A 13,302-nucleotide genomic window follows, 5' to 3' on the forward strand; every position below is an offset into this window, starting at 1 on the left:
TCGAAAAACTGAAAATTGAAAAAGTGGATGGTTAGGGATGGTTTGGAGTTTCAATGACTCAAGATCTAGTGACTCAGGCTTCATTTGATTGGTTGGTTTTCTGCTCTATTTGGAAGGAGGAGATGATTTTCAGTTCAATTGTAAATGTAGTCAAAATGTTCGTCTTTTATTAATGTTTCTTAATCCTGGAGTTTTTTTTATTTTTCGTACATCGCTGTCCCTCTAATTTCAAAACGTGTTTAGGATTCGAAAATCTGTATGTAAATTGATCTGGTTATTTACATGCAGTAACTTCCTTTGGGATATGAAATCCTCTTCAAATTGAGTTTGATGGTTGTAAAATTGTTGGTGAATTGAGTAGGGAGTGACCATTTTGTTTTTAGTTATAAAGCATTTATAAACAAATTAAATTACTTTTCATCTCTTTTCTAAGCAAAATAAGGCCATGTATGTCCGTCCTATCCGGACATACATAGCCTTATTTTTATTAAGGTTTGACATACTGGAATTTCTTATTTCATAAAATATAAAATTTATACTTATTTTCAGGAAGAGATTTGAAAAAATGAACTAGGATTTTTATATTCTGTCACATATTGTCGGTTAATAAGTTCTCATTATGTCTTTAATTTTCGAAATACATAATTGGTTAATTTTCTTTGTTTATAGACCTTTTAATATAAAGTCATTACCTTCATTTTACATCGTATTTCAATTTTTTTAATATATGGGGATCAGGGACATATTTTTCGGGAAAGAAAAACAAAATTGATATTAAATAATGTATTTTAACTCTAAAATAATAATTTTTTACTGTATACAAAACATATAATTGCAAATATAACTTCAAGAGTTATACGAATAAAAAGACAACACAATATAAACTATGAAATACGAAAACTTCAAATATACAAAATTATTACGGATTAAATCCGCATAAGGAATATATTAACTATGCTCTATTCTAGTTAAATAGCTTGGATCAAATACAATAGTAACAAGCTTTGTACAAGGAGAAATATTAAAGGCAATATATATGAAATAAAATCAATTAGCTATGTACAAAAGACAAACACAACAATTATTTAGTGGTAGGTTTAGAGTTTGGATTCTCTATATGTTTTGACTAGTGCAAAATTTTAGCACTTCAATTCTCATTGCTTTGTGGTAACAAATTATACTTAACAAACATGCCGAGCAACATCGGCACTACATAACCAATAAAAAACCATTTACCTGGATGCCTTACATCACTAAATTCTTGAAAAATAGGTCCTTATAAATTATTTATTAGAGAGATAATAAAATAATATTAGTAAACATTAACATAATATTGGCAGTTTTCAACATAGGAACACATATAACATTTATATAGAATTTCTTTAACACCCATTTTTCGAAGCGGTCGGCTTCAAATTCTTTATCACACACATAAATATAACCTTTACAATACAAATATATATATATTTTCTCTGAATTTATCACACATTCTAGCCAGCTCTCTCGGAGAGGAAGCCATACTTATCCAACGAGTCGTCATGGATAGAACTAAAGGAGAGTGGAAGAACCAATGGCACTCGATATGTCCTTCGGAGGGACAGCCAAGCGGCCCTCGCATGCAACAGATACCAATATATTGGAGATATAGGAGTCAGTTTTACAGAGTACTTAGGCAGTGTTGAGGCAGCGATCTCCAACTTATGGCTGCTATAAAATGTCTGAGATCATATTCCTTATAGTCACAGAAAGGACGAGGACGACCCAGGAACAATCCAGGACATTGGGGGCAGATCTTCCACTCTCCTTTATATCACCGCTTTATATAAAATCTCACATTCGTTAACGAACATCCGATAATTATAAATTAAGCTATTTTAGCACTAAATTTTGTACATATAGGCAGAATAATTTCAAACTTAATATCTAAAAAAATATAGAACATTTGAATTATAAAGCTTTCTGGTAGGCTTTAGTCCAAAATTCACAGTACAGGGTGGGTTGGTAACTTGCATTTGTCTGTATGACTAGCACTGTACTGTGCTCCCAGTGCCGGGCTCATGTGTTGTTGTTGCACTCCTCAGCGCCGGGGGACGCTGAAGAAGAGTTGGAAGGTGAGGGCGACTTCTTCTCGTCCTTGAGGTAGGGGAGTGCCCTTTGGAGGAGGCGGCTCTCGGCGCTCACCTTCCCCATAAAGGTCCGTATCTCCTCGAAGTAGGAGTCTTCGCCGAGGTTCCTGCGCTGTACAAGTCCTCGAGACTCCTGCCTCTCATCTAAGATACTGGGTCCGTCCGCTTCGTGTTTCTTCAGGTGTCTATCAAGATTTGTTTGCTGACCGAAACACCTGTCACAAAGCGGACACTTGAATGGCTTTTCTTTGTTATGGATGTTTCTAACATGCCTCTGAAGATTACTTGATATACTGAAGGACCTCTCACAGTACTTGCATTTGTACGGTTGTTCTCCAGTGTGCGTTCTGAGGTGTCTAGTCAAATTTGCCGACCGCGGAAAAACTTTTCCGCAAAATTTGCAAGCATACCTGTCTTTACCTTTGGCGCAGGGCTGAGGTGGTAGGGCTTGAGGGCGGACATCATATGTAGATGGTCCGTTAAGAAGAAAAGGATAATTCCTGGCCGGGTAAGCCGGAGGGCTTGGAGGGTAAGGTATCCTCTTGTCCCGGTAAATAGCCTCTAACATCATTGGGTGGATTGGTCCGTGCGGAAAGAGCACGGGGTATCCTCCAGGGACTTCGGGACTAGGCGATCCTTGGATCAAGTTCCTGTTCTCGTCTTCCCTCCTGACTGTCTTCTTGTGATCAAGCCGGAGGTCGAGGGGCTGATCTTCTTCGCCGCCTTGAGGGGGAGGTCTTCCCGCTGGTGACATGTGTGGACCCCTTGTGTTCCTGGAGAGGTCAAAGGGGCCCTCGCCTTGCTGTTCAGGCATCCGCAGGCTCAGAGGGTAGACAGAGGCCTGCTTGGGGCTGCTGTGGCCGCTGGGGGCGATCTTACGAGGAGAGGCGTCTTTCTCACGCATGTTAGGCCCAGGCAATGAAGCGACCCGCGGAATAGATCCGAGTGTCCAAGTATCCACCACGCTCATCCCTCCCTGTGAACAGAATACCAAAAATTTTCAATAAAGAAAATTAATTAGAAATAAAATGTATTACTAATTAAAATTAATAAGAAATAAAGTATTAAAATTACAAAAACTAAATATTTTGTTAAATAGTTCAATGTTATCAATAATAAAAATAGTAAAGGCATTTTTAATGACTTTTTTGTCTATTATTTCTAATTAGTGGCTGCAATCTCTGAAGGATTATGAATTTTCTCAGAGACTAAATGAGATAAATCTGGAACCAACTTTTGATACCAGGAGCCGTCCACACCTACTGCACCCCGTGTAAGATCAACTTCAAGACATGTTGAATTAGCAAGGCCAGGTTCATTAACTGGACCAATGAAAGACAAGGAAATTGTCACGTGACCTGCCCCCTTATCTGCGCACGCGCGCCAATTAGACGGAAAGAGAACATTCCTTCAATTCTGAATTATTCATTGGCCTGGGAGACCTTTGCCACGGCTGGAATCCTTATGGTCTGTCAACTTATCGTAGATAGAAAGTTCTAATGATGCATGACGGTTCGCTTTCATATCGCCTTTCCTCGAGACTTTTCATTGCATTTCAATGAGGCCGAGTTTACTTCCCTTTTCCTTCATATTCTTAGTTGCAATTAACTTCTGGTGAGTGTTTCAGTAACATACAGAAAAATCTCTCACTTGTTTCTTATCAACCTAACGTTCAGAGAGTCTGCTAGTTTGTTAATTTTTTTTTCAATAGATGTTCTGGAGATCCCTTTATCACTTTAGTTATTTCCTAACATGCTGCTTATGGCCAGGTTTTGCATACGTTTGCTGATGTCGGGTGTCCTGGGTGGAGTAACACGGAATCTTTCGTAACCAGGGTGTGTATAAAATAGAAAATTAACGTTTCTCATATAAATAGTATTTTATAGGAATGAATATCCGTCAAAATCACATTTTTCTTAACTATTACATCAATTTCCATTTATTATTTCAAACTATTGTATTTTTTTTTTTATCCTACCTGTGTATATTATATTATTGTTATTATTATATTATTGTATTATTGTATACAATAATTATATCAATTGTTATGTTTAAGAAATGAACCAATTAATGTAAATCGAATGAAAATAATTATTGCTACTTAAGCTTAATGTGCCCACGTTAAGACCGAAAAAAACTTTATACCTTTAAATAATACCATTAATCTATACATTAGTAATGATATATTCTAGTATTTAAGTTTTTGGTAAAATAACATCAGAAATATAATGAAATGGTGGTCTAATACATATTTTGTTTTAGTATGAAAATCACTTGGTTGATTTTCATGGCTTATGAAGTTATACAAACTTAATTGGTTGAGTATGTTGAATAGGGCCATAAATGGTTCATATAGAATTATTTAAAAAAAAATTGGATTGGATGTATTTCAAAAGGAATTCCAATGGCTTTATTAGTTTTTCAAGACAGGACTATTTGTAATCAAGGCAATTTTAATGATAGTGTATTCTCGTTAGGCTCGGCAGCAATAAAAAAGTAATGGCCCTGGATCCATAAAAAATGATGGCGCTTTAATTTAGTGATGGGTCAATCTGCAAGACTTGCGTAAGTAGAACGTCCGCTGATAGGAGGATGAAAAACTGTCCCAGGAAAACGGAGTGATGTAACACTATTGTCAGGGCAAAGGAGGTGTTACGAAGGAGCGTCTTGGTTAATTAAAAGGTGACACATGAGTACAGGTGAGTGTCGCCGGGCGGGTAAGTAACTGAATGCTCTCTAACAAGCTGGTGGTCTGGGTCACCGGAGGGCCTTCCTTATGGAGGGTATCTCGAACAGCTATCTGGAGGAGGAGACTATTTACGCTCCTCATGGAAGCGACTGCTTTATAGAGGAACGGAGGGAAAGTTTCTTTGTTAAGTAATTTTATCGAATATTAAATGAACTAGGGCAATATTAAAGGTATGTTGTAAAACAGTTTTACAAAAAATAACGAACAGGATTATATCTATCTAATAATAGGGAAATCATGTTTACCAATGGCGTAGTGAAACAGGTCGGTCAAAGATTGCGGTCAACCTACTAAGGAGCATTTTTTCTATTTTTTTGATAATTTTATTAAAAATATATATATTTTTAATGCTAATTTTGTTATGTGTTTTTAGATAATTTTTTTTTATATTATTTTATTTTCTAGTTGTCTTATCACATGTCACAAAAATAAATCAACATCAATTTCCAATTAGTCTATGCAGTCTATTGTTCTCAATCTGAAACAGTTCAAAAAATCATTAACCATCACGAATGTATCATAAACTCCTCGGAATCAGGCTAATGTAAGAGTCATTTAAAGTTCAATGTAGAAGACTTATAATTATTATATTTTAGTAAAAATAATAACAACAGATCTTATCATCGAGACAAAATAAGCAAGCCCTGATTTACGACGGGACCAAAAGGATATTTACCTAGGATATATTGCTCTGCTCTTGAGGCATGAGAGAGTTGGAGATACGAAAATGAAAGGACAACTAACTATGACAGTGCTCTTAAATATATAAGTCCGGAGACTTTATTAATAGATTTAAAACTAGTTCAACAATATAGATTGCGCTATAATTTATCCTATATTAACGGAGATTAAAACTTCCGTATTAAACTGAAATAAATAAATAATAAACAATAACTAAAAAAGTGAAAATCTTAGTATTTAGCTTGAACTTTTGTAATACTGTTTAAGAAACTCAAGAAAGAACAAACACTCTTGTTACTGATTTACGTAGCTATGTATATAGTTTTTCACAGCAAAATGATATGAACGATTTTTTTTTTCTTCAAAAATAGACAAAATGTATTTCGGACTGAAATTTGCCATTTAGATACATAGGTCGTAAACAATCAAATATAAACTAAAGTTTGCTTTTAAGAATTTACTAACAAACCGTATTATTGCATAAAATTACAAAACAATAGATGTAAATGACACACGATATATATTATACTAAGGACTGAAGTCTATATGGTTCCAAAATTCTCAAAATAGAAAAATAGTAATAAGTGTTTGTAGATGAACTTCAAGGTAGTTAGTTATAAGATGAAGAAAAAAATATTTTTTGTTTATTTTTTTATGTCATCTTTGATTGTTTTGATTATATAGTAGCTTTGAAAATGCCCGGTGCTTATTATTTCACGTTTAGGTTTAAATTTTACTGACGATACTATGATGCCCTCGACAAATTTTCGAAAAGCATCGTAGTCTGGTGATGAATTGAGAAACGACTCAGATACGATAACAACTTTTTAATGTTTCTTTTTTTTTTTTTATCATCCTACTGACCATTCGCTCCGGTAAAATGGCCTGTTTCCTAAGCGGATCCTATGAACTGTGTTACGTTTCAAGGATAACTGAAAATATAATTTGAAAAGAGAGCAGGAGAGCCGTGGGTGAAGGGTGGTGACCTGCCGGAGATTGGGTCTCTTGCCTCACTCAACACATACACAACTCTACTACACACTTCGGAATTTCGGGTATAAGTCCAATCGTGGGTCAATATGTATTTGGTGCTTTGTAGAACTACTCTAATAACATACATATCTTCAAGATCGAAACAAACTTTAGCAAGAAACGCAGTAGTGTAACTGCAATGTCAATGAAAGTAAATTCCTTTTCTTCAAAAACAAGAAATTTTATTCAGATAAAACTTTCTTAGAAAATTATTTTAATAATTACTGATAATTTCACAATTGTCTGTTCATCACACCTCCAAGATTGGAGCACCATGTTCTTTACATATATGGTTACTATGTAGAATAGATAGTTAGATAGTTCTTAAATCTCAAAATTATTCAGCTATATCATCCATTGACATATTTATGTGAATATATGTAAACATCAGACAAGGCGAAAAAAAATACTATTAATAAGTTAAAAATATCAAAAATAAATTTCATATTACTTCTTAAGCAAGTAAAAGTAGATAAGTCCAAAATGATATCTAGAAGATACTTTTACTTTCTGTTTTGCTATACTCTGATTTGAGATCCGCTACTGTTTCAATGAACTAGAGAGTGTAAGGAACTTTTGGGGATTGTTTTATGACCTACGGATATATATACAAAAAATAATAAAATAAGTCAAATATTGTTTATCAATCAATTATAGTACTTCCTCTTTCTTAGGTGATACAATGTATAAAGTGGGTACTAATCTTCCTTTCCGGAACGGAATATCAGACGCAAATACTGGATGATTGCTACAGGAACTTCTGATCCGAAACTTACCGGTGCTATGAGTAGTACAACAGTAGTAACACTAAAGAAAAATTGGATACAGCTGTTCCAGGAGGCGTTGGATCCCTGACACAAATAATGTCTAATAAGCGCCGCAAGAAGTTTCCAGAGAGGGATTGGGGCCGAAATATCAGCGATCGACTAACGCTGACAGTTATGGACCGCCAGCCAGGCCCCAACAGCCAATTAAATCCCTTGTCAAGCGCAACATCTACTTAGCGCTAATCGCTATTAACATATTACACGGTCCGCTCTCCTTCGGCTTTTTTGTTAAAACATTTTATAACGGGCACTTAATTATACATGAGCTCTGGACAAGCCAAGCTCAAAGCGCTCAGCTTTGTAGCAGTTCGCGCAGATCCGTAGATAAGGATAGCGTAGAAAGTCCTGCCGCAGGTTGGCTCTGGCTTCCTTAAAGTCAAAGGATGTCTGACAGGAGAGGGCATTTTTTACAGCGAGAATCCTCATTTCGTATTTATTCATCGTATAGTAATTATTTATCTAAAATTTTCAAAATGATTAGTTTGTTAATTAATACATAATAATCAAAATGACTGAAAAAATGACCAAATTATACCCACGATTTTTGTTTATAAACCTACATAACACTAGACATTTTTACATTATTTAACAACAATCATAAAATAAACCCAAAAAAGTGAATAAATGTAAAAAAGTATATAATTTTGATAGTAATAATTTTTCTAAAAAGGATTTGTGTATGATATTAATTGGGTTTTTTTAGAGAATAACTAAAATATCAATTTAATAGCCGACAATAGAAGAATAAAACGAACAAGAAAAAAAAAATTATTTCCACGTGTTGTATGCATGAAACGATATTTTAGTTGTGTAGCGAGAGCCAGAAGAATTTGAGAACAGCCAATGAATTAAGGCCAAAACGTCACAAATTATTTATAAAAATGTTTATCGTTTATATAGTTTTACATAAAAATCGAAAGTATTATGTAGTCCATATGATTTTTCTCTTTTTTTTTTTATTATATTTTTGATTGACATCTATTAATTAAATATGAACCCTTATAAAAAAATTAGCAACGAAAATAAATTTGTTTATGGCGGAATCAATTAACATAATTATCCTAATAAAAGAAATATAACAAACAAAATCTGTAAATTCCATAGTCTCAAAAGTCTCTATAGCTATCAACTTGAGCAGTCCTATAAAGTCGAGCGAAACGTCTAAAAAAAAATAGTTGTAAACTATTTTTTATTCTCTTTTGGCTGTAACCCTGGCCATCCATAATTTGAAATTGTACGGTCAACTATTTATATATATAACGTAAATTCCATACATTGTTGCTGAGCTAAATACCAACTTAATAAAACATAAAGTACAAAATTTCTTTTTTTAGCGACATTAGACTGTTCTGCGTTTGCCAGAAATATTCCCGACATTCTTAAAATTTGGGGTGATTTGAAGTATCCTCATAATTTCATACGATATCCTATGATTCCAATTTTGCTAAAGGTAATTAGGTTCAAGGATAATGATTCACATATTTTATTTCGTTTCTTTTATTTTTTTTATTTTATGTAAAAAATATTACTTGTGTACAAAAAAAAACAACACAACAGATATATTAGCAAAATGGCAAATATATTATTTAGAATCCCAATGTCAGACTCAATATACTATAATTTTTTTATCCAGCACCAGCAAGTAATTAATTTTTTACTTAGAGTATACTTATAATTAAATATAAATTCAGTCTCTGGGATAGAGAATAAAGAGTTCTACGAGTTAACACCTGCGGATTTTTACCTTGCCTTGAGGTCGCATGTTACCAGTACACCTGGCAGATATCGAACAGGATACATAATTATTACATAAAGGTTATAAACACTCTTCTGTGAGCGAAAATTGTGTAATTTATATGATTTATTGCACCATCAATTATTCACAACTAAAACAGCAGTTAAAAACTTTGTAAAACTTATTTCTTAAAATATAAATCAGGTAATGACCGTGTTTAATATTATTACTTGATTTAAACTTTCCATGACACCGTCATGAAAAAATTATAATTACTTCGTTTATTTTTTAACTGTAAAACTTAATGTGTTCCGTAACAGACAAGACATTTCTCCGGAGTAATGCTGTCCTCTTTCATGAGGGACCTAACTCCTACGGTCAAGAAAGGTCAGAACAGATAAACCTATCTCTACGAGTTATGAATCTTTGTATGAGTTGTAGCAAAAGTATCGATGGTCCAATATATCGATGTGAAAAGCATCTTTCGACTATTTACCTTCTCGATTCTCCATCTTCGTGTTTCGTTAGTAATAGTGCCAATTCATCAATGTTTATGGACCATATATCTTGTTGATCAGAACCTCTTTGAGTAAGTGAGGGCGTTAACAAAATAGGTGCTATATTCTTAACTATCAAAATAACTATATAGGCTACACTGGAAGAAATCCCAAGAATTTCTAGTCCAATGATTTGAATCCTGTAACTGTTTAAATGATGTTGGAAGTGGGACATTATATGTAAAAGTATTCTGATCTTCCTATGAGCCCAAATGAATGTTTGTATGAGTAGCAGTGAGTTATGCAGTATTCGATATTTATGCATCCAATTATCAGTCCAATTTGACCTGTGAAAAAGGAAGTATTTTAAATCGAATAAGAAAAAAGTAGCCAGCTATAATTAAGAAAACTTTTCTTTTCGAAAAATTTAGTTTGAATTGAAAAGCTAGGTAGAATAATATGCTAAAGAATCTGATGAAATTTTATTTTTGTGATTTTCTATTCCTAATTTAGACTGCCTGTTTTAATATTTATGGTTTAATATTTAACCTCTGAAATCATCCACAATTTAATGCTCAGAAAATTGAAGAAAGGTTGTACATTGAGAGTTGTACTTAAATTTATCTTCGAACCCAAAATGGCGATAAATGTTTTTTAATTATTACACAATGCTCATCTTTATATCCCTTGAATTATTACTTCAATCTATTCAGATAAGAGCCGAGAAGAAAAAAATGCAGTTATCTCACCCTAATTTTTGATTACTTTAATGAAAACTAGGTATAATTACTAGTCAAAATTTATGAGTCCGGCAAGTATAGGTAGGGGGAATAAAAAATGGTGGCTGTTTCAAAACTTTAAAAAAAAATTAATTTTTCATTCGGAGCTCTATATCTTAAAAACTACCAACAACACAAGAAAATCTAAGTTCGTTAATTTATTTTGAGAAATCTATATCTCAGGAACTATGTGACTTACAGACGTCTATTAGCACTCAAATTAAAGCTAGTTTAATGGACTATAAAATATTGTATAACATTTGTCTTCGTAGGAATAGTAGTTTTCATGGTATTTGCTAAAATAAATTGATTTATAGTTGTTCGGACAATAAGTTTGATTAATGAAAAATTTCATTTCAGAAACCATTGGACGTACTGATGTCTGCCAGCGCTCATATAAAAGCTAGTTACATTTACTACAAAATAGTTAATTATCTTTATCTTTGTAGAAGAAGTAGTTTTTATGATATTTGATAAAATAAACTCACAAAATGTTAATTTCTAGTTGTTCGTATAAAATGTTGGATTTTTGAAAAAATATATCTCTAGATCCATAAGACGCACATATGTCTGCTAATACTCAAAATAAAGGAAATTTAACTTACTATAATGTAGTTTATGACACTTATCTTCATAGGGGTAGTAGTTTTCATGATATTCACATATGAATACAAATTTGGCAAATGAAAATTTGTCTAACAGCTATAAATCAATTTATTTTAGCCAATTTCATGTAAAATATTACTCCCACGAAGATAAACATCATAAATTACTTTATAGCTCATTAAACTAGCTTTAATTTGAGTGCTAATAGACATCTGTACGTCAAACGATTTTTGAGATATTAATTCTTTAAAAATAAATTCGATAACTACTGATCTTTCAGTACGTCTCATATAATATTTTTCTGAAATGTTGCTTTTTAAAAAGCTATATCTCGAAAACTATTTAACGTAAATAACTCTATTATGGCTCATATTTTAGCAAATTTATTATTCTTTAAATGACGTTCTCTTAGATTTTCTTGTGTTGTTCCTACTTTTTAAGATATAGAGCTCCGAATGAGAAATTAATGATTTTTTAAGGTTTTGTATCAGCCACCATTTTTTATTTCCCCTACCTATACTTGGTAGACTCATCAATTTTGACTATTAGTTATACATAGTTTTCATTAAAGTTATAAAAAATTGGGGTGAGATAACTGCCTTTTTTCTCCTCTTGGGCTCTAGTACTAATATATGTATGCATTATTGTTTGCATAGTCATGCCCTACAATGAAAAGAACTGTTTTTCAGAAGAAAGAAATTATCTCTTCAACTATTTATTTGAAAAAGTAAAATTATTTACGATTAATAGCTATAAACATTACTTACAATTGTCTATTATAGGATACTCTACACTTTTGTGATACCACTAACTCTGGGTTTGTTCCAGAACTAAATAGGAGTGAAATGAAGAAAGGCAAATTTGGGTTTGTTTTGGTTATCCTAAACCTAACTGTTCTTTCTAGCAGGTAGTTAATCTGTTATTTCTTTTTTGTATTTTGGCTATTTATATTTAGTGATATTAATCATGTCTTATGTGTTTATGAGGATGGAGTATTATGAATTAAAATTTCGTTAGATTTTTTGTTAATTACCAGTTCATATATTTTTCTATAGTAAAACAGTAAGGTAAAACAAAACAAAATAGTTGTAGTAAAGCAAAAATTTATATAATTTACAGTCAAGAATTAAATAATTTTAGTAATTTAAGAAGAGTAAATTGAGATTCCCTGTTATTATTTTTGATGTAATGAAATCCTTAAGATATTGTAATGTCGTCGTCTTACTTCGGCCAATACTCGTTATATATAAATGTTTTAAAAGTAAGATAAGTCTGACTCTTATCATGAGATATAGTTCTTTTCATTTCTGTAATATAACTGCACTAGTTGATCCAGAGGGAGAGAAGGGCGCGCCCCAATTTGAAATAAATATTAATTTTTGGAATATATCCTCCACCCTAAAACCTAGAATCCTTGGGTTCGAATCCCAACTTGGCAGTTTTTATTGACAATGATCTAAGATTGGCAATGCATTAAGGTGGAATTGCATTTCATTTAAAGTAATAATATTATTTTTTTTAACTGTGGAACATTAAGGATTTAAATCAAATATAGTTCACTTCTTTCTTTTTTACGGTTGTTTTTACAAAAGATAAATTTTGGATAAACCCCTTTATAAATATTTTGTCATAAATGTGTGATAGGTACAATTTATACACATTGTTTATATCTAATAAGAGCTAAAAAAGTTTTAAAAAAAAAAAAACTGTATCGTTACTATGCATACATTTCTCGAACTACGGTGAACCTGCTTATCTTAATGTAGAGTAATTGTAAATGTTCTTGTGATCGTTAAAGCTCAAGTATTGAAGAATAATTTAGCCATACAATGGATGATATACAAAGGTAAAGTTATTAAATAATTTAATCTGTTAGTGGGATCCAGTAGAGTTTAAATAATGCGCTCTCTATCAGAGATCTGCAGGTAGACAATGCGTATTAGTGCGCATAGTGTAGCCCGGGGCATACCTGGAGGCGCGCTTCTATCTAGTCCTTAGTGGGATTTCTCCTTTATGGTTTTGGCGAGATAACAGTATTATTGATGACTCCTCTCTCGGTGCAGATATTCTCCCTCTAGATCTACTATCTCCTATTAAGGTTCTTTTAGCCTCAACTTTCAAAATCGTTAGAAAATAAACTATAAAACGTCGAGACGGCTTTCCGAAAAGGAATCTATAATCCGACAGCGGCCGCTACAGAAATATATTTTTTACAATTATAAAGGTATTCCATTCCAAAAAAATATGTAACACGAATTCCATCGGAAATC

At 32.7% G+C, this 13,302-nt stretch overlaps 1 protein-coding gene across 4 annotated transcripts in view; it reads right to left on the reverse strand.

The window, feature by feature from the left end:
• Positions 1–804: 804 nt before the first annotated feature.
• LOC106690797 (MDS1 and EVI1 complex locus protein EVI1-A) overlaps positions 805–13,302 on the reverse strand; it is a 239,930-nt gene continuing 227,432 nt past the window's right edge. For all 4 annotated transcript variants that reach the window (XM_024361158.2, XM_067049334.1, XM_067049333.1 and 1 more), the window contains one exon: positions 805–3,102. In XM_024361158.2, coding sequence (XP_024216926.1) covers positions 2,056–3,096 — 1,041 coding nt within the window. In that variant the 5' untranslated portion in view covers positions 3,097–3,102 and the 3' untranslated portion in view covers positions 805–2,055. The remainder of the gene's footprint in view (positions 3,103–13,302) is intronic.

The sequence above is a fragment of the Halyomorpha halys genome, unplaced genomic scaffold, assembly GCF_000696795.3.
Source record: "Halyomorpha halys isolate HHAL.00 unplaced genomic scaffold, Hhal_1.1 Scaffold1874.1, whole genome shotgun sequence".
NCBI lineage: Eukaryota > Metazoa > Arthropoda > Insecta > Hemiptera > Pentatomidae > Halyomorpha > Halyomorpha halys.